At 43.4% G+C, this 22450-nt stretch overlaps 1 protein-coding gene across 4 annotated transcripts in view; it reads right to left on the bottom strand.

Moving 5' to 3' along the window:
- The window catches only part of TOX3 (TOX high mobility group box family member 3), a 74074-nt gene extending 71202 nt beyond the window's left edge, over positions 1 to 2872 (bottom strand). For 3 of the 4 annotated variants that reach the window (XM_040075183.2, XM_040075187.2, XM_040075184.2), the window contains exon 1: positions 2574 to 2826. In XM_040075183.2, the coding sequence (XP_039931117.1) occupies positions 2574 to 2675 (102 nt within the window). In that variant the 5' untranslated portion in view covers positions 2676 to 2826. Of the gene's footprint in view, positions 1 to 2573 lie in introns of all 4 variants that reach the window. The other variant, XM_040075186.2, reaches the window with a different exon arrangement.
- Between the last annotated feature and the right edge of the window lie 19578 nt (positions 2873 to 22450).

Raw genomic sequence — 22450 nt, 5'->3', positions numbered from 1 at the left:
AAGCCTGGCCTACGAGGTACTTGCCAAAATTATGTTCAGGAGTACAGCAACTGAAATGTGTTTCTGAATAGGCCAAAAGTTAGTTACTTTTGAGTTTTTTTCTGAATGCACGCTCTGTTCTCATTGTACAACGATGGGAAATACAGTTAAAAGGTTGTATGCAACTGTGCACTAGCACCCAGTTAATGGACACAAAAAACTACTGATATTCAGAAGATACTGAAAATTTTGGACGTATTAAAAAAAAAAAAAAAATAAAAAAAAAAATAGAAAGAGCCTATAGAGTAACTTGAGCCTGAATTAAATGCACGCCGTGCACAACACAGGAAAGTCACAGAACAAGTGAAATTTACAGTAAACATGATGCCTGCCAGTAAGCGCTGCGAGTTTCCAAAATTAGCCGGCTTATGAGCCAACGGCGGACATTTACTACGCATTTCAGAGCTCCCGGAGTCCTTAGCAGCACCCAGAGCCGGGGCTGACATTTCATTTTTAATTCATGCCCCGTGTGCTCCTCCACCCGCGATAACAAAGCCGCGCGCCCCGCGCGGAGCGCATGCGCCGAACGGCCGAGCGCGGCCCGCCGGCACCGCCGGGCACGGGGGCCGGACACGGCCGGGGGCCGGACGGACACTGCCGGACACGGCCGTGGGCCGAACACACACTGCCGGACACCGCCGGACACGGCCGGGGGCCGGACACACACGGCTGGGCACCGCCGGACACGGCCGGGGGCCGGACACACACGGCTGGACACCGCCGGACACGGCCGTGGGCCGGACACACACACGGCTGGACACCGCCGGACACGGCCGGGGGCCGGACACACACGGCTGGGCACCGCCGGACACGGCCGGGGGCCGGACACACACACGGCTGGGCACCGCCGGACACGGCCGGGGGCCGGACACGGGCGGGGGCCGGACGGACACTGCCGGACACGGCCGTGGGCCGGACACACACACGGCTGGACACCGCCGGACACGGCCGTGGGCCGGACACGGGCGGGGGCCGGACGGACACTGCCGGACACGGCCGTGGGCCGGACACACACACGGCTGGACACCGCCGGACACGGCCGTGGGCCGGACACACACACGGCTGGACACCGCCGGACACGGCCGTGGGCCGGACACTCACGGCTGGACACCGCCACGGGCCGGAGAGTCACGGCCGGACACCACCACGGGCCGGACGGACACTGCCATGGGCCGGACACACACCGCCGGACACCGCCATGGGCTGGACAGACGCGGCCGGACACCGGCGATGGAGCGGTCACCACTGCCGGACACCGCGGCCCGCCTGCCAAACTTCAGGAGCAGTGGCTCTATGGACATCAGCCTGCAGAGCGACACAGGAGTCCACCCACGACATCTACACAGACGCAATTTAGGAGAAAGTTTGCTCCAGCTACTGAGTCTATTTGAACCCGCCTTACTTCCCTCTCTGAGAGTGAGCTTTGTATTCCAGCAAAGTTTATCTCTTCATTTGGAAAGGATTTGGGGAAAAAAAAAAAAAAAAAAAAAAAGGCAGGATTTAACGTAAGTTCAGGCTTCATGCAGCACCCTTCTTTTCCCCAGCATCTCATACAGTGCCTCACAAAAGGCCCCAGAGGTTGGACAAACATAGCACCAGGAAAAACACAGTGTGAAAGGGATCTTTATGTGCATGTGTGAGGGCCCAGTGCTAATAGCTCAATGTGCTATTGACACATCACAGTGCAAACAGCCAAGTCTTTTTCAAAATAGCATGAGTCACAGTGTCATTCTCAACTTTGCCTTTCCCAGATTTGGGTAATTTGTGAAACAAATCATCCCCGTATTATTAAAACATATTTCTGTAAATGAAGGTGAGACACTGGGAAATGACTATTGCTTCTGACTGTATCGTTTACTTCAAGCACCACACATGCCGCAGAGGTGTGAATAGACAGAAGTGGTACAGCAACTTCTCTGACAGCCCTCGCCAAAGCGGAGCGCTAGTCACCCTCCTGTACCAGCAGCTGATGCACTTTTAGATAATCCTCCCGTTTGGATAATCCTCTAGTTGGGAACTGGCCATGACAGAGCCGGACCGAGCTGAGAGAACAGAGCAGAGGGAGGCTCCGTCCTCTCCTCACAGGGCCGTCCGAGCCCACCGGGCTGTGCCCGACGCGCCGGGAGCCGCCGCGGCTCCCGCCCGGGGAAACTTCGGCAAGTCCCGACCCCCCCGCGAAGGCTGCGCGCTCGGGACGCGCCTTTGTTCGCCGGCCGTGGGGAGCAGGATCGCCTCCCCGAGCTCTTCCCGGCTGTTTGCCGCTCGCACCCCTCTGAACCGCACCGGCCCGGGGACAGGTTCCCCGGGGCGAGCCCCGCGGCGGCCGCGGCAGGAGGAGCCGCCCGGCCCCGCCGACCACAACTTTCCGGGGCCGCGCATCCCCCGGCCCCGCGGAGAGCGGCGGGCGCACCCGCCCCGGGCTCCGCGCATCCCCCGGCCCCGAGCCTCCCAGCCCCGACGGAGCCCCAGCTCCGGTCCGCGGGCAACCGGCCCGGGCAGCAGCACGAGGAATTAACACCCGCGGGAATAATCACCTTGTTGTAGTTGTAGTAACCCAAACACTGGGCAAAGTCCAGGTTGGAGGGGTCTCCGGGGAGCGCGCTGCCCGCCGCAGCCGGGTAAAATCTTACATCCATGCTGGAGATTTGGTCCGCTTGGAGAGACCGCCGGGATGTTTAATAGATCCACCTTCAAGTGCCTTCCCCGGGCTAGGGGCACGGGCAAACCGCCGAGGGAGCGGAGCTGCGGGGCGCCGAGCGTGCCGGAGAGCGGGGACGAGCGAGCGCCGGGAGGCGACGGGGACAGCGGGGGAAGAGGCGGCGGAAAAGTGCAGGTAAACAAGGAGAAGAGAGGAGGATGAGAGGAGAGGTGGGCAGCGGACCCCAGGTGGGTGCCCGTCCACCTCGGCGGGAGGAGGGGAGGGGAGGAGGGAGGGCAAGGGAGAGGGAAGGAGGGAGGGAGGGAAGGAGGGAGGGCTGTTGTTTTTTAAAAGCTCGGTGCCAAGCCACAGGCTTTGCCTCCGCATTCAGGAGCAGCTGCTGTACACAAAGGAGCCACGCGCCCGGCGAGGACGGACCGACGGACGGACCGGCCGCCGCTGCCCGCCCGACAAAGGCGGGGGGACCGTCAGCGCCGGGGGAGCGGGGCACGGCGGGGCCGCGGCCGCCCCGCGCTGCCGGGGAGGGGGCGGCTACCCCGGGCTCGGTGCAACAGGGCTGCGCCGGGCGGGCGCGCTGCGGGGCGAAGTGCCGAGCGAGCGGCGCCGCGCTGGCAGCGCTCCCGGGCGGAGCGGCCGGGCCCGCGCCCCTCCCCGCCCCTCCCGCCGCCCCCCCCGCCCGGTGCGCGCCCGCCCGGGCCGGAGCCGGGCGGCAGCGGCCCTGCCCATGGCTCTCCTCGCTCCCGGAAAGGTTCCAGGTGAGTAACTTTCACCGCTTCCGCCAGTTTTCCGCCTTTTTTTTTTTTTTTTTTTTTTTTTTTTGGTAATGCACTTTATCGATTCACGCCGCTGCCTTGGTGCGTCAGGTTGGTACCAGAAGAAAAGAGATTCTTCTAACGTGCTGTCAAGAGCAGGACTTTAAACCACAGTAGCCTGCCTCACTTACAGAAACCTCCTCACCCTCTCAAAGTCTCCAGGTGATGAGTCAAAGCAGCCCGCTAATGACCCAAATTTGTTTTGTCAGTCGTAGGCACAGCCCAGCCGTATCCCCTCCCTTGCACGGAGCTTTGCTGATCCGAAAATCTGCTCCAGAACTTTTGGAGAAAACACTAAAGCAGCACAAGGCCGTTAAACCTCATCACTTTAGCCCTGCAGACAAGGTGCAAGGAAGAAGGATGGAAACACGCCCAGGACTCAAGTCTTCTGTGACAGGAAGGATTTCCTTTTGGGTCTAGGGCAGGTTCCTGGGCAGTCCTAATGCAGCTGAACCTACACCCCAGATGGAGTTTACTCCATTCGGCTGCAAAGTAGCAATGGTAACATAAGTATACAAGGCTTAACTGTACAACAGCAGCAAGACCTTCTCTGAAGGACAGACATCCTGGGCCTATGCTCAGTCCCACTTCTGACTGATGCCTGCCTCAGGAGCTTAGCGCCTCATACTTCATCTCTAGGCATGATTCTTCACTGTCTAGAAACATCGGGAGCCAACTGTAAAGCAGTCATGAGCTACGTCATGTAGAAGGGAACATCTTCCCAACTCCATTCCTAGAAATCTTATGTTCAGTGTTTGTGGTGGCACAGGTCCTGGTTGCACAGGACATGGCAGATCACCCTTGTTCAGGGTATTGATTCTGAAATATCACACTTTGAAGTGAAGATCTCTAGCATGGTATTTTGCACTAAGAGCAGAATTAAACGTAGCACAGATATATATTTGTATTTCCATAGACTATTCAGAATTTAACTTTCTAGAAAACTGTATATGAATGGGTAAATGCCTCGATAGCAAAGATAACAGGCATACACTGTCAAATACCTAATCAAATTTCATATTCATTGTGGCAACAGTTTTTAACCGAAGGGGAAAGACTGGAAGATGTACTCTGTTGCTAGAAAAGAAATGGTTAAGGCACATACAGCACAGAGTGTTCACACAGGCACACTCTGTATCTCCAGCAAAAAATTACTGACGCTCCTGAGAGAAACAAATTGTTCAGAAAAAGATAATGAAACTGTTTCAGAATGCAACATCGCATTAGAGCATTTCTCCAACACGGTGATGGAAAAGTGGTAGTGTACAGGCACAGCAAACACCTTTCAGCTGGGGCTGAAAAGCAGAATTTTACCCCAGTGCACATGTTAGATAAGCAGATTCTCAGGTATAGGAGCAGATCATTGCCCTCCAGTTCTGGACTGCTCTGCTATATGAGCACAGCTATTTCCTGCTGCCTAGCTCCGGGTCTCTGTACTTTTAATGAAATCTGAATGCATCTTTCCACTGCATTCAGAGGAAGACTGCCTGAGTGAGGGATGAACAGCAAAGGATTCCGAGTCTGGCTTTGGCCCTGTTGCTGCGGGCGCAGCGGAGCTGTGCGGTCCGTGGCGCTGGGCAGCGCACGGCCGGCCCTGGCTGGGCACAGCTCCTGCCTGGGCACAGCTCCTGCCTGGGCACAGCTCCTGCCTGCCAGCGCTGCCCGGCTCGCCTCTCCTGCCCTGCTGCGGGGCCAGCGCGGGAGGCTGCGGGCGGGAGGCGCTGCAGCTGCACCGGGACCGGCTGCTGCTGCCGCTGCCTGAGGCTTGGGGTCAGGAGATGGGCAAATCACGGTGATGGCAGCAGCAATAGCGACGGGTTTAAGTATTCTGCTGTTTCCAAGACAGTTCCTTCTGAAAGTATGGGAACAGGCACAACAGTAATACCTCGAAATACTCCTTGTTGATATCACTGGCTCAGAAAGTTAATGTAAAATCGAAACAGACTTAGTCAGCATTAAAAAAAAAAAAAAAAAGTAATTACGTTTAAGCTAGGCAAAACACCCCTGAAGTATTATTTGGTGAAAAGTTTTGAAATACTGTCTGTTTACACTATCATGAAACTAAAACAGGACTTTAATATTTTCAACAACAACAACAAAGAATTCCAATTCCTGGCTATAATCTACCTTTGTCACCTCTACCTAGTACCCAAAGTAAGTCTTTTGCAGAACTAGTACGGCTGCAGTGAAATGAATAAGTGATCTAAAGTAAAACAAGAGAAACTGGGATATATATGCTAATTTATTTTTGTTTTAAAATAAAATATTACAGTTATGTAATACTGTACCAGAGAGAATTGTACAAACTAAAGAATTAGGCAAGTGTGTGTTTTTCTTTCTCAACACCTCTTCAACATAGTTTATTAAATAAGTAAACTTGTGTAATCTCTGCTATACTTTCAATCTACACACATGACGTCATTATGTGGTTTTTATTACATTGCATTTATCTCATGAGTACCTTAAAAATGGAAAATGAGCCAAAGTATTTATAACCTTCTGTATATGATGCTTGAAAGGAGTCCAACAAATTCTTCTCTCGAGCCATTCTCTTAAAGGTCCTCTGGTATAACTATAGCTTTGAAATTCTACTTTTATTTTTTTTTTCTTTCAGAGTAGTTGGAAGTATGAAATGAAGTATTTGCAATTTTGAGTAAGTATTCTTTTTTCCCTGCTGGTTTAATAAAAGCAAGTGTCTATCTACAGTAAGTGGAGTACTCCAATAATTTCCCTGGTCCAGGACAGCCTCTATTTCAAAGAAACTTTTAAAAAAGCCTTGTTTCATAAAGGTTTGAATGTATGCCTACTGCTGCCAACAATTATGATTCAGGAAGCAACACACAAATGGTGACTCTGTTCCATCTTCAGCTATACTTTCTTCTGACTCATCATCACAATTCAATTTTAAAAGCCATTAGGAACACTCAAACTGCTTTCCTGATGTAAGAACAGAAATTGTATTGAGTGAATCAGTCATACATAGACTTAAAAGTGTGCCTGCACAAATTCTCACTGCTGCCCAGAAACCTTTCAACTTGCACAGGTAAACATGAATGTTCCAAGCCTGGCTGATTCCCACATATACCAGGCCAAACTTTGTGTCCTTACAGCCTTTGCAAAGCTTGCGTATCTGAGGAGCGCTAACAAAGGCGCTGGAAGATCTGTTTACTCCAGCAAACCACAGGGTCAGGAAAGAACCTGAAAGGTAAGAGCAAACAGACCAGATCTCTTAACACCCAAATTCTCAGGTAGGCAGCCAAGTCCTCCACAAGCCCACACCTCAGCATCCCTGGCCACGCAGTCCCTCCCACTGGCAAAGACAGCAAGCATGGGAGGGGCAGGGAAATGAGGGAGAAGGACTGGGATGAGCCAAGGCTGGACTGAAACTCTCTGCTCCAGTTTTACAAAGTAGAGTCAACATCAAAAAGACCTGACATTCGCTTCTACAATGCAGGGTCCACATCTATTGCCCCAGCCCTCTCCACAGGCTTAGGGGAGTTGGATTTACCCTGGGCAGTGTGTGGGAGAAACATCCGAATTCTCAGGAGGTTCAAGCACAACTTTTACCAGTAAACTTTAGAACACTCAAGTAGAATAAGGTACTTGGCAAATTTTAAAACATCCAGATGAAGTAAGGCACTTTGCAAACTTTAACTCGGCAAACTTTAACCTATCCAGATGTAACAAGGTACTTACTGGAAATTTTTGGTCCAGCTTTAAGAAGACAAAGGTAGAAGAAAGAGAGGGAAAGAAAAGGGAAAGGGAAAGGTAAGTATTCACCATCCTAGGACCCGCTATTCTTCTAGTCTCCTACACTGTGTCTTTTGTCTTCTGTAAGAACTGGGAGGAACAAGAGGAAAGGGAGGAATACAACATCTCTGCTGTCACCTGTTGAGACTGTCTTGGCCCCTTTCCCCCAGAGCACATGTGGAGGATAGAAGGACACAAAACAAAAAAAGGTGGAATACAGAAGGAGAAAAGAAAGGCAGAACACCAGGCAGTTCTGGTTTAGAAAAAGTCTAAAACCTCCTCAAATCAATAGAAAGTCCCTTTAATTGACTGCAATGGGCTTTGAATTAGACCTATATTCTACTTATCAAGTACAGCTGCTGAGAATCAATAATATTTTGACTTGCCCTTCAAAGCAACAACTAACTACACTACTAACTTCTGGCTAAGAAAAAGTACAATTAATAGCATATTAATTCATTAGAATTTATCTTACTGAAGTTCCCTTCTCCTCAGGTGGTAGAGTCAGAACGCATTTAGAAGCGATCATGGACGAATATCCTGTATAAATGAGGCCATAAAGAAAATACTTTTGTTCTTAACGTTAAGTCAGATGAAATATTCATTGATATCTACATCTCTTAGCAAGTATCTCAAGCAGAGATCAATAAGCACTTATTAGTCACTGACTACGTTTCCTGCAGTAAAGGAGGAAATTTCAGCCAGCAGATCAGAAAAGCCAAACAACTGGGGGATCTGGAGTTTAGTGTTTGCCTGCCACATGATGACTTACCTTCTCATTATCTTAGTTGCCACAACTAGAGAACTGCAGATCAAAGGATTATTTTAAAACTATAGTCATTCCTTTAAAATCCAAATCATTATTTCAAAATACAAGTATGGGGTTTTGCAAGGGAAAAAAAATCACAACTGCAAGTTTTCGGTTTGTTAAATGTTTTTCAGGCCCAAATCAGGAAATGCTTTACTTTGTGAAATGGGGAATAAAATAAAATTGCTAAACTTTTCAAAGATTTAGTGTGCCTCTGATGCTTATGTGGATTGCTGAAGTCTCTTACTTTACCTGAAGTATTTTACCACTTCAAATCACACACAATATTTCAAATAATATTCTAGCGGAAAACCAGATATTTGAGTTGTTTAGAGAGTAGAGACAACCATTAATACTGTTGAACTGTTACAGCAAAAAGGTTTCTGCTGCTTTAAAGAAAGTATTCCATAACCTTCCAAAATAACCTGTGTGTAATGGACAATATAGGATTACTTTTTGGCAGAGGGAATATCCTGTTGCTATTGACTGCAGTGTTACAGTATCCCCACATAGTAGTACACAGTTATTGTGAGATAAAGACCACGTTGAAAAACAAACTGATTGCGGCACTGAAAACAGTAAAGGAACTGTCCAGTAATATAAAAATTCACTTCTTTGAGAGAACAATGACTGGAACAGTGTCACTTCTAGATCAGCATTAAAGAATTAAAGTTTTATCTGAAACTAAGAAACTAATGCAGTGTATTTCTTTCTTCCAGGGATGCCATTTTAAAGCAAGACAGGAAAACTTGATTAGAGATGGTGCTGTATCTATATAAATACATAGATAGATATACATAGATATATATATATAATTACATATACATATATATAATTTATATCATCTGTTGATATAAGCTGTGTGGTATGTTTCTGGCTTTCTCCAGCTCTCTCCACATTCATACATTTGTTGAATTTATACTGCTGGAACTATTATGAGGCAGAAAAAAAGCTACTGGCATCTACTTTTTACAGGGAATTTACAAGGACAATGTCTACAGAAAGAAAAACATGCTCACCACGAGCAATCCAAATTATTCTTTAAATTTTTCTGTTATTCTAGAGGGATGTGATAGGCAGAAATTTTCACTTTACAGTAGAACCAAATCTAATTACTGAAATAAGTATTTTAATGAAAAGTGTTAGTGAGATACAGTGAAGGGTTTTTCCAGGTGAGAAAGCTTACATTTAATCCTTGTGTCTGCAACAAATTCACTCATGCATGTTTTTCAGTTTTAATTTCATCCAGTGTTCTTTAAGGCAATGATTCAAAATATACACATACAACCTCTGATATATTTCAGGTGCACACATTGCAATATGTGTAAAGAAAGATGTGGAGATGTTTCTGGAACAATCAATGAAACGTCTTTCTGCGATTTTGTGAGTTTAATTCCACCATACACAGTGCAAGGGCACGCTCACCCTAGAGAGCTGTGGGTACCCTGGGGGGAGGGTGAGCAGCACTGCCCTGGCTGTCCCCAGAGCTGGGAGGTGGCTCTGGTCACCCTCACTGACCACAGTGCACATCCTTTGGTGGTGGCTGTGGAAGGAATGGGCTCTTTGGTCATCTCTTGGAAGCCAGTGAAGGACTTCATGAGACATTGCCAAGGTACAAGGTAAAAGCAATGTATAGTGTCACAGTCATGCCTTAAAAACAAAAGTAATTATTTAAAAAATGCTGCCATCATTATGTCCCTTTCAAATGTTACAGTGACTTACCATGGTATTAATATCACACCATCTACCAGCTCAGGTTATAACACAGAATAATTAGTGGAACGTGAATATATATTAAAATAATAATAATAATAATAATAATAGGGCTGTAGACTTACAGCTTTATTTGGACAGATCACATCCATACAATAACTGGGAGCAGTCTTCCAAAGCACCCATTAGTTATCCTTTAGTTCTTCTAATTAATGATGTAGTCTTCTGAGAGCATATTAATAACCCTGATATTAATAGCAGCATAATTCTAGCTGAGTATTAAAAAAAAAATGAAGCACTATTTTTTAAGTACTTGTACAATAGTTTGGGACTTAGTAATAAACACATACATAAATTCATCAGATTGGAAACAAAGGAACAGAGTCCTGAAGGTGGGATTAGGGACCTCAAAAGCATCTCTAAAATGAACTGCTATACTTTCATTCAGGACTTATCTTCACTTATCTTATTGACTTGAGGGTGGGGGGTTGTTTGTTGTTTGTTTGGGGGTTTTTTGGGGTTTTTTGTTTTGTTTTTGTTTAGTTTTTTGATGCCTCAATGGGCCAGCTTTTCAGTGTCGAAAAGACAGATTCCAGTTCTCAAGACTGTTTCCTGAAGCTCATGAACAGTATGTGCCAAGCTGGTCTTAAAGAATAAGTCCCCATTACCATGAATAGCTAATATTTAATAAAACATCTGATCACAAAACCAAATCTAAAAAAAAATCAGCAGTAAAATAACACTCCGACTTGCTACTAAATGCAATGTTCTTTGATATAAGTCTATTTCAACTTCATTTATTCCAGGGTTCTACAGCAGTCAAAATAATCAATGCAGAATTTTCCATGTGATTTACACATTGCTTTTTAAAATGAATTGTCTGAAACAAAAAAATGCTTTTTTCTGCTGCCTGGCTTGTTTTCTAAAACATATTCTCTTTCTTTTAAAGTGAGAGAACGACCTCTGCTTCGGGAACAATTTTCTGAGACAGTGTGTTTATCAAACGGCTTCTCTGCTTTCATGAAAACAATTTATTTTCACTGAACTCCTCAAGATAAGCATTGAAGTCAGGAAGAATGTACAATGACATTTATAATTACATTCAAGAAACAAATATTTTGCTAAAGAAAGGGTTTGGATTTTTATCAGTTTTAGAGATACAAAATATTTTCTTTCTTCCAACATACCATTTAATGATATTGTCTCCCTGAAATCACAAAGTATATTTTCATATGCATGGAAAGAAAAGCCCAGGACAGTAATCTTCTCATAGAAAGGCTACAGTATGCATCCTAAACAATGAAAGCTGTAGCATAATCCTTACAACCAAATTGCCTTCCCTGCCCCACTCTTTGGAAATAATCTGCAGAAAAGGACAATTTAAGCAGGAGGATACATGCCCCTCCAAACAACCCCTCTATGCCCAGCCTTAGAAGAGACAAAACACTTGTCTCTTGGGATGGCACATCCTTCCTCCCACACTTTCCCCTTGCTCAGAGACATTTTTTAAGCTCCAAAGGTCAGTGTGGACCCTATGGACACTGGGCAAGGTGCCTCCTGTGCTCTGGGGAACTAGAAGACCTTGCTAAGCAATCTCCCTCTGTTTCCCTTATGGATTCTGCCCTGAACCTGTTCTCAACCACCAACAACAGAAGCTCAGTCATGCCAGAGAATTACTGCTTCCTGCTATATTCTCCACTACCCCTAAAATCAAGGTAGGGGTATCTCATATTCACAGTGAATCTCATCTTTCAGGACAAAGCAGCCACAGATTTAGCCATACAGTGCCTGTATTTTGAAATGCAAATTCAATAACTACCTATGCAAAAGCTGCCCATGAATATATTTAGGTGTTCCATTTGGGCTGCCTGGAAACATGGGGTTTACAGGATTAAAAAGGCACTGCTATCACTCCAATGAATGCCCTTTAATTTGCGTGGATTCATTTTAGAATAAAAAATTTAAGATCTGGTTATTCCTTGTCGGTCAAACATCCTAGCTTTTCATTATCTCATTTTTTTTCAGTGCATGTAGGTAGTTCTCATCATAAAGATCTCCTGATAAAGTTCTCCTCCAGAGACATACTCTTTTTATAGGCTCAGCTAGTGAAGAAATATCATTCATTTGTAATACTCAAAGAAAAGTTGAAAAAAAAAAAATCAAAAGCAGCTGAAAAGAGATTGTATTTCACTAATATACACCGAGGCTTTATTTAAAATATACAGTGTTAAATTTGATCAAATATCAACCCACCATTCAGAGTGAAACAATCTCTTTTAATTTGCATGTATCTGTGTGTGCCAAAGAGAAGTGTGTTTGCTTTCAAGCAGGTGCACATCCTGCTATGACTAAATCTCTAACTCATCAAATTGCTTTACCAGTGTGGGACATGCCCTTTTCTGGAACAGCTTCAAGTATTTTCCCCAGCATTTCAGCCACCTGTTTACTGAGTTCATACTCCAAAGGAGATGCATGCAATTAGAAACAAGGAAATGAAAATAAATGACCTTGTTTGTTATAAATAACAAAGAGACTCAGCAAAATTAATGCAGTGAAGCCTGACCTTCTGACCTGAAAGAAGGAATCACCTCATTCCTTTGTAGCAGGCTCACAATGCTCCAGCACCAGGCATTGTTGTGCAGCTTTGGTTCTTTTGATGGATCTTAAAGGAGCATATTCTAAATATTAAATGTTTTACAAGTTAGATTAGGAAATTTGCATTAAAAAGAATGTTGAAACAAAGTCAAGAGAGCAACGATAAAGATTATCACTGCTTTATTTAGAGAATCCAGGTAAGCTATGTTTATGGCAGTTCACTTATATAAGACAGTTTTTCAATTGAAAAATAAATATGGCATTCCAGGCGCTAAAAAACCATGAAATGTCTCCTTCGGTGTTCAATTAATTGATGAGGGAGAAATTTTTCCAACTCCAGGAAAAGGAAACATTTTTCTTTTGTTAATTGTTTGTGCTACGATGGTCTGACTTTTGAAAAAAAAGAAAAAAAAAAAAAAAAAAAGTGAAGTTCTTCCACCACTACTGCCAAAAATATATACTTTTTTTCCTCATCCTTTAATTAGGCAAGTAGAAATGCTTTCTTTTGTATGAAGCTTACTGAATAATGTTTCTGTGGGTTACATTTTCACTTTTAATTGATTCATGTCAGTCTGGAACAGTGTCCAGCTGCAACAGAGGGCAAGGTGTTAGAAACTTGTTTCCCTGCTTGTCTTTGGAGAAAATGAGAACACAGCATTGTTTTCATGGCAGTCCTCACAAAAAGAGCAGTGTGTAATTACAGTGCTGGTTCCCTTCTTGTCAGTCTCCAAAACAAGTCTGTTATTAATGAAGCAGCTCAGAACCGTTGCAGAAATGAAAGGAAAATGCATTTGCATCTCACTGAAAGCAGCTCCCACAACAGGTATTGTTTGATAAAGATTTTTCCAAAGCTTGTTTTGTGGGTTTTCTTCCCCTTCTCTCACTTTCAACGACATCCATCCAGCTGCTGAGGTGCAGCAACACCCTCCACAGCAATCACAGCCTCAACTCTGCGTGTTCCTCTTGTGCCCAGAGCGCATCGATGGCGGTGGGGATGGGGCGGCTCTACCTGCGGCGCCCAGGGAGATGGGCACAGCCCAGGGGCACAGACACCAATGCAGGGGCGCAAGAAGCGTGGCAGCCACAGAGAGGCACTGGGAAATCAGTCTCGTACACAGGAGGCAGCTCCTGGGCCAGAGCAAAAGGCAGCTCATGCAGGACCATGACCAGGGTCAGGAGCGTGAGGGGGCAGCGGCTCCTCTCGTCCCCCCTCTCACCCTCCTTCTGCATCCAATGGAGCCACCCCACCCCCTTAAGCTCTTGGAGTGACTCACTCCTGCTCCCAAACTTTTTCAGCAGAAGGGTGACCTGAATTAATAATTTCCAGCAGAAAAAGAGCTGATCAACACAGCCTCTCCTTCTGCTCGTGCAGTCTCATGAACAGCTTTTGTGCTTTTGTCCAAATGTGTCTATCATTAAAAACTAAATACTCCACATGGCTGAAGATAGGGATATATTGAAGTGTTTGATTGAATCAGAGACCTTTGGGGTCCTATCTTCTCAATCAATCTGCATTTGTCTGCACAGACAGAAACCAGAGCACTCACGTGTCTAAACACTGAGCTGTGAGGCCCTGTATGACAAGCCCCATCTGAGAAAACCTGCATGACAAACTGGTTGTCAGAGCTGAGCCCAACCAGAAGAAATTCTGCATTTGTGGAGTATGAAGTCACAATCTCTGTCCTGCTCATGGCACCCACCAAATACCCCGGCTGGAGAGGGGCTGTGGAGCTGTCCTGATCCACCACTGTATGATGTGCAAGGGAAAAAGGAGAGCAGAGCTGAGGACCCATTAATCCAGAGCTCATGCTTAGAGCATTAATTACACACAGACTTACACTGCCTTCTTCAGCTGATCACCTATATTTTAGAGCAATGACTTCTACCCTACAGTTCCAGCCACATTTACTACAAACTGTGCAAGCACCAAAACCATGCTAATGTGCAGTTCTAACAGGCAAGCTGGCTGTGCAAGCACAACAATTTGCTCTGCACCACATCCTTGAATGCCCTTGCAATACCTGGGTGAGACAGACCTCACTGTGGGAGAAGTGGTCGTTTCTGTAATGACAACCTAAACCAAACACTAAGAAAGACAAAGAACACAGCAGTGTTACATCCGAAAATCAGTGCTAGAGGAATGCAGATAAAAACAGTACTTCAAAAGGCTTGAGATAAGTAGCATCCAAAATGAGTGATATTCTAAATTGTGTTTAAAACCAGCAATTTTGAGGAGCATTCATTTACATGACGCACATGTGCAACTGGCTTTGAAATTCAGCTGAAGTCTCCCTGGAAAGCAAATGGCGTAGTTAGTGGTTACTCCTCGGCTGTTTCACCGATTCAGGAAGGGTAGCTACCCACACAGGAGCAGGAGAGCACATTTTTTTCCCAATACTACAGGAGGCTCACACTGACCAAGAAAACAGCTGTGAAGAACAGAGTTCCTATGCAAAACCCAGGGCTCACCCAACTGCAGCTCTTGCAATTCACAATTAAAGGCGCCACGTGGTCAAAGTTGTTGCAATTGGCACTGGGGAAAACCTCAGAATTAACAAAAGTTTTCCTTTTCTCCCTCTGGTACCCATCCGAGGAGAGAGCAAGCAATACCACAGACAGTGTGAGGGGACAAGGAGAGCGTCAGGGCCAGTGTCCCTGTCTCAGCACGACAGCCCTTACTGGCCGTGGCTGTGTGAGCTACTGCCGAGCACATAATGATTCTGCACTGAAAGGCCAAACCAGCCATGGCTCTGGACTGAGCAACCACAACTCTTAACTCATTCCTTCATTAAATGCTTTGCCATTCCTTGAGAATGAGAGGGTCTATAGAAAAATCACATTGTCCTGTATTCCATCGATAAACAATATCTTATATACATTAAACTGTTCTATAGCAGTCATCTGTTCTTTCCAAGCTGTGACACAACTTTGAATTACTTGCTCTATCAGCAACTGCAGCACTAAATTCCCCAGTTATGCCGTGCATGGCAGGCTTGTGGAAACCCCCGTGACAGTGCAGCCAGCAGAGAACTCATACATGATGGAATCCACTCAGCAGACTGGTTTTTGGGGACAGTTGGGCCTCAACAAACAATCCTTTCTTCTCGGTCTATAGAGGAGCTGCACTGGGGCCTACTTTGGCCATTAGTCTAAGGACAGCCTTTGTTGAACGTATAGCTGCTTCTCACATTGAAAGAATAAATCACATTCTTATTCTGGGTATGTCCCCACTGCATTCACTGATGTGAATGTTGTTCCATGGCTGAAAAACTGGGTAAACAGCGTGCCCTGTGCAGCTCTGAGCTGCTGAGGCTACGTTACTGCCTGAACAACCTCATTACCAGCCAGCCTGGACGTGCCTGTAAGAGCAGCAGCCCCAGCAGAGATCTGTTCTTCAGGCAGCATACCCCCTCTTTTCAGGAATATTTCATCCTTCAGGCTGGATTACCAGGATTTGAACCGCTTTGGAACCCACTTTGCCTGAGAAGAAGGGAAAATCCTACCTTTTCTAGGTGCTTAGAGAAGCATAACACAAACTAGGCAAGTTTCAGGAATGGTTCTGAATCTATAGGGGTTTTTAAGGGTTATGCAGATATATGTTAATTTTTCAGGCACACATCCCAGAAATACATGTATAGTGCATGATCCCCTTCTGATACTTAAAATCTAGAGTAATTAATCTTCCTTACTGCTTCAATGTGCAGCAATTCAATATTCATTCACCTTCACAATCATACAGCCCTCTCACCTCTTCAATGTGCTTCATCTTACTATTGGCTTACATTTGTGTCCATCTTCAGATCCTCGAAAGAAAAGGGAAGCTCCAGGTTTCAGCAGACCATAGGGACCTCTGCTGACAGTTTCTGTGGAGCGGTCATCGGTGGGTAAACAGAAGAATCTTGCATCATGCCGGAGCCTCACTTCTTGGCGATTAGGTTTTGTATTTGATAGAGTGAGTCTGATGATCCATCATCACTCTGGCAGATAGGCTCCATTTTCCAGGCAAGGTGTTACAGCTTCATCTCAGCTTTTGAAGGACCCAAAAAAAAAAACCAAAAAAAACAAAAAAAAAAAAACAAAAAAAAAAAAAAAAAACAAAAAAAAAAAAAAAAAAAAACAAGCACTTGTTAGTCCATGAACAGACAGAATTCTGCATTTTTACATTTGAACAGGGGTTTATTTGTCTCTGGCAAAAAAAATTCCCGTATCCCTTCTACCCCCTATTTCACTTAGAACTTTTCCATGAAATGTTGTGCTATGGGAGAGGACCATGGCTGAAGCAAAAGGGGAGCTCCTGGTTAAACAGGGAGGCTCTCAGGAAGCACCAATACCTGAAGGGCTCTCACTATTTTAGTTCTGAAGCACAACATGCAAATTTCTGGGTTATGAGATATATAGATAGATAGATATAGATATATATAAAAACATGTGTGTGTTGTGTGCATTTGTGTACTCCTCTGTACAGATGTAAATTTAAATTAATTACAATCAATCAATCAATAAATAAATAATAAACCCACCAAACCCAAAAACCAAGTAACTCCTCTAATGACACAATCCCTTCTGCTCCACATGTTTTCAGACAGGATAAATGGTAGATACAGAAGTATATGTAGTAAAGTATTGTTTACTCCATCTTTCTACACAAAATTCACTTGTGCTGTTGAGGAATCATGGCAGGAAAATTTCCAATAACCAGAGTTATAACCGCCTCTAAAATAAAATTTCTGGTTCGAAGTTTTTCTGCCTTCTTTTGTTATTTATTGCAATAGGGCTGCCTCGCAAAAAGATTATGTACAATTATTTGCGAAGAAAACAGCTCACTGTAAATGCCTATGTTATGCCATAAATGTCTATGTTTTTATAAGCCTAGATATGCTAACCCTTTAAATTATTGTTTACTGTCATTAGTGAAATACTTTATATATGCAATTGCTCTCAAGGAATTGTGTAAGGAATTCCAAATAAATACAGTGGCCATTGATTTCTCTTAGCTCATCTCCTTTGTTCTTGCATCTCAAAAGAGTTCAACTAACCTGGCAGCATTTATCCTGCCTATTCCCTTCAGAATTATCTCTGACTCAATGAGATGACCTCCTAATTTCCTCTGTTCTATAGACCTGCTTTCTTTAATTTTAACAAATAACTAAGGTCTCTCTGCCCTTGTACCATACTAGCAGTGGTTTTGAACCTTTTCTGATTGTAAAATAACTTTTTAAAAAGATAATTAAAACCAGAGACTGGTCTTTTGTGCATTGCCATGATACTGTCGTGCCTCACCAGTATCAGACTACATCAAGCCTCTGTATTTGCATTTCACACCTTACTCTGATTCTTTTTGCTGTTAATTTTTTTGTTTTCTTTTATTCTTTTTTTTAGAGGGGTGCTGAGAACTCTTCGGTCTTACTGCTTTCCACTGGTCTGGGCTGTCTTTGAAAGCATGTTATACATTCTTTACCTGATTGCAAGCTCGTGGTTTTTCCTCAACCACATTTAACTGTGTTCAAATACCCCAGCTCAAACAGAGTGAGGATGTGGCCTCTCACCACTGCTCCTCCACATCAGCCTCACCTTGGTCTCATTTTGGTGCCCTTCTCTCTATTGCAAACTTGAAATAAGCCCATAGTACACAATGATAATGTACACTACTGTGTACAGAAGTATTCTCTTGTAACCACAGGCTATCCAAACCACATGTCATGACTTAAAATCTGCCAAGAACTCACCATCCAGGACTATAGTTCAAGTCTCCAGACATTTCCAGCCAGGCACTATTTCCAATAATATAGTCAGCATGTTCATGTCTCCTCCTGAGTGTTTCAGTTTCTCACAGAAATTTGGGTTGATTTTTAAAGTCCTAATTTTTTTCAGTATTCAGAGTTTATATTAACTCTTTTTTTCTGTTTCGGTGTCTGTTCTTTGTATTATCCTTATCTTCATCGAGAAAACTGACTCAAAGGATTTAACATCTGAAAAATATATTTCTCCCAACCAAAGGTAGGTTACCTTTGCAGTGTCTCAAACTCAGCTTCATTCTCCAGTGACCTCATTTCTTGTGTATTCAGAAAATCTCTTATTTATCTTAGCCTTCTCACAGACTTCTTTTATTTTCATCTTTTACTTACATTTTCCCCTTTGTTCTGTAATCTTTCAATCTTCCCTACCTGCGTTATCTTGCAGATGATTGATATATGCATTTCAACAGTCTCAACTACTATTTTATTTAACCCAAATAAATATCCACACTGGATGGCAGGTAGAATTCTCTAGCTACAAAATTTGAGCTTTGAAAACTTCCTGTTTTATTTTCCATCCATACACTTCCCTGATGCCTTCATGCTTTTCAGAGCTTTTCTTTCTTCTTGCATTTTTGATTTCACTGTAAACTTAGCATGGTTATAACACCTCATATCAAAATATTCTCCCATTTTTCATCTCTAGCCATGCTATATTTATTATACACACCTATGAAAAGGGTTGTTCCCTCTTTTGCCCAACCTTTTAAATTGTGCAAAGAAGCAATAGCATTCAATCTGTGATTTGAGTTACACACTCAGACTGATTTAAAGCTAGATGGAAGGGTAATTCAGGTATGTTGTGTGTTTAAAGTTCTCTGCGTGAAATAAAAAGAAATCTATAATGTTACCCTCAGGATTTCAGGCAATGATATTCCAAGTCTGAAAGAGAGAGAATAAAGAAACTGAAAAAGGATACACACCACTGACCAATCAATTGAAAAGTACGGTAAATGGAAAACAGAAGCCTCCCTGGATTTGCCTTATGGGCTGACAGCAGTGGCTTTGTATAAAAAGACAGAGCACTTATGATCCACTTTCTTCTTGAGACATTATAAATTAGTTTTTCTGAAGGCATAATCCACCGTAACAGATTCTAAGGTGGTGTGGAAAAATCCCACCACTCCTTGATACGAACTCTAAACGATGCCCTGTCTGTCATGGATCCCATGTCTCTCTGCTCAGGCAAAGACTTTCTCTGGAAAACTCAAAAGTTATTGAAATGCACCAACCTTTACTGCAAAACTGAACCACACTGAGGATGGCTGCAACTGTTATTAAGACTCAGGAGACTTTGCTTAGGCTTCACAGTAGAGAAGTTACAAAAGGCTTCTGTCTTTGTGCTACTAAGTGCAGGAAAGAAACTTCCTACAGGCTTTGAATGAAGATGAGAGGATGCTCCTCACGCCCCGATTTCCAGCAGGGATCCTGGCTTCCCAGCTCTTCCCAACACACAGTGCCTCACCACAGGCAGCCAGCTCCATCTCCTTTCATGGACACAAAGTCCACCTCATTACTTCTGGACCCCAAATAGATCTTGGGAACCTATTTAGTGGAAACTTATGTAAGAGAGGAACTGTCTAGGGCAGGATTCCCCTGGTTCCTCTTGCATGGAAATAGGAAATGCATGCTGGAAATCCACAGAAATTCCAAAACAATGAAAGTGAAAGCATGTAGTGTCAGACCATAGTGATAGACAGAGAGATCTCTCAGAGGATCAGTGGTTTTAGAGCTGGGCAGTGATGCAGGGAGCACTCTCTGACACCTTTTTAAATATCTGTAACACCATTCATTTCTCCTGAACTTCTAATTTTCTCTCAGCTCCAGGAGTATTATAGAGGCATCTCTCCTAATATATTAGGCTTTATAACAATGTTAAAGAATTGTCAGCAAAAGGATATGGAATTACACACTAGAAGAGAAAAAAAGGGAAGTCAAGCCTGCCAGTCAGGCTTCCTATCTCCTTCAAAAACTTCCTTTGGAAACATGATGGAGAACAAAAGAAGTCTGTGCAGGCAACCTGGGCCACTCAACACTCATTAGCACTGCTCTCCAGTGAGCTGCACAGTTAAGCTCATCATGACTTCTCTAAAATACTAATCATGGTTATTTTCAGTAGGATTCCTTGCATAAGGAAGGCCATAGGAGGCTTTGCAAGCTCAGTTCTAAAAGACAGCAAGTGAAATACTCTCCTCTACAACACTTTTCTCAAACAAGTTGAACTTATTTTACAAACCCTCAACTCACCTTTCTCATACAGGGACACTTCAGGCTGTAAAGTAAATAGGCAAATATTAAATGAGGTGACTCAAATATTTACGCAAGCAAAACCACTCTTATTTTGTCATAAAACAAATAAAGTGAAAGTTGGCAGAGTTTTATAAGCCATCACACTTCATTTTGTTTTTCTACTTCTTTTTCATGGCCCAAACTTGAAAGGCAAGGTAACCTTGGTGACTGCTGAGGTGGCACAGGACTGTCCCACCATCCTCAGGACTTCCCTAGGTCAGGACATGCAGACCAGCTCCTCTGCAGGGTCTGGGGGCAATAGGAAACAATCTATTAAAACTGCATGGTGGGCATGTGATTGGGGTAAAGCAAAAATCTATCAGAACCTCAGCTTTTCCTCTCATTCTTGCAGAATGTGGAAAGAAAAAGAAAAAAAAAAAAAAAAAAAAAAAAAAAAAAAAGTATTGTTTCCTAAGTGCAATATACATAAATATGTAATGGGGTAGGTTTTTTATATATAGGCATTGAAAAGCCCTGGCTCAACACCTCAGTCACATCATTGCTTTGCTAGTAGGGTTCTCAGAGGGTGGAAAGAGACAATGGAAAGATAAAATCTAATGGAAAGGATAAACACCTTCCTTGGAAATAATGCAAAAATTATACAGGGACTATAAAAACCTACTTAGTTTTAATGACAGATTTATTTCAAAACAAATCAGGCTTCATTGAAATGCTTAGCTTTGCTATTTTAGCTCTTTTTGTGTACAACTTAAGTGATATAACTTGATAGGGAAGACATTGACTGGAGACTAGAAGGAGATAGCTCTGTTCCAAAAGGAGGCATGTAAAGGTTGTATGCGTGTTTGGTGGAGAGTGCCCTAATTCATTACAGAATGGGATTTGTATACTTACAGAGTGAAAAGCTTGGATTAGGCACACAACATAATTTCCATTATGTTAATGTTGCTTTAAAATATATTGCACGGAGTGCTGCAACAATCAAATTATCAATTATAATGTCTACTCAGAGTAGAAAAGTGTTGCAAACAGAGGGCTGATTACTGCTTCAGTACTTCCAATCTGCATACTCATTGTTTAGTACAGGGAAAACAAATTATCTTGTGTTGGCCCTAGTTCAAATTTAATTAAATGAGTGCAAAGCAATTATAATAAAGTACAATAGTATAGTAATGAAAGGAAAATAACTCATTAACCTATTAATCTTTATTTATGTTCCTCTCAAATAAGTATGTAATTTCTTTATCACTGCATCCCATAAGAAATAGCAGCTCTCACTGCTCATGGTCCGCTTTAGTGGGGCTTATTTTGCTAAAGATCATTGTATGACTTCACTGTTACTATTTATATAGATTTTATTTAATGTGTCTGATTTTTTCCCTCTCCTTTACATAGTGTATTTTAAAACCCTTTTCCACATCTCTGAGCTGTAGATTATAAACCTGTTCGCACCCCCCATTTTCTTTTAACACTTGTCAGCTCTGAAAGGTAAACCTCTCTAGGAGCATTGCTATGCCTCTGTCATTGCATAAGGGAGGGAGCACTCCCAGAACATCTGCTCAAGAAGATGCTCTAACATTAAGACATAAGATAAAAGCGTATTATTTTTAAGAGGACCTGACACCTTATGGCTTTACAATCTTTATCGGTATAACAATATACCCCATATTTTCAAATGTGGGGTTTTTTTGATTCTTCATTCTAATATTTATCTAGGCTGCTGGGTTGTTTTTGTGATTCTGACAAATCTCAGATTTAAGGAAAACAAATAATTTCAGACAATTAGTCAAATATTACACTGTGGTGTACTTTAATTGTGCTTGCTGTATGCTAGCTCTCATTATTACCTTATCTCTCCAGAACTGGTTTTGTTTTCAATGACATCTTACATTCTAGTGTGTACATTTAATGTCACACACCAGTGCTTAGCTTATTGCAGCCAGTCAGGGTTGACTCTGTCCTTTCACTAAGCTGAGCCACTAACACAAAAAAAAAAAAAAAAAAAAAAAAAAAAAAAAAAAAAAAAAAAAAA

The sequence above is a fragment of the Hirundo rustica genome, chromosome 11 (genome assembly GCF_015227805.2).
Source record: "Hirundo rustica isolate bHirRus1 chromosome 11, bHirRus1.pri.v3, whole genome shotgun sequence".
Taxonomy (NCBI): domain Eukaryota; kingdom Metazoa; phylum Chordata; class Aves; order Passeriformes; family Hirundinidae; genus Hirundo; species Hirundo rustica.
This window is presented reverse-complemented; position numbering and strand designations above follow the sequence as displayed.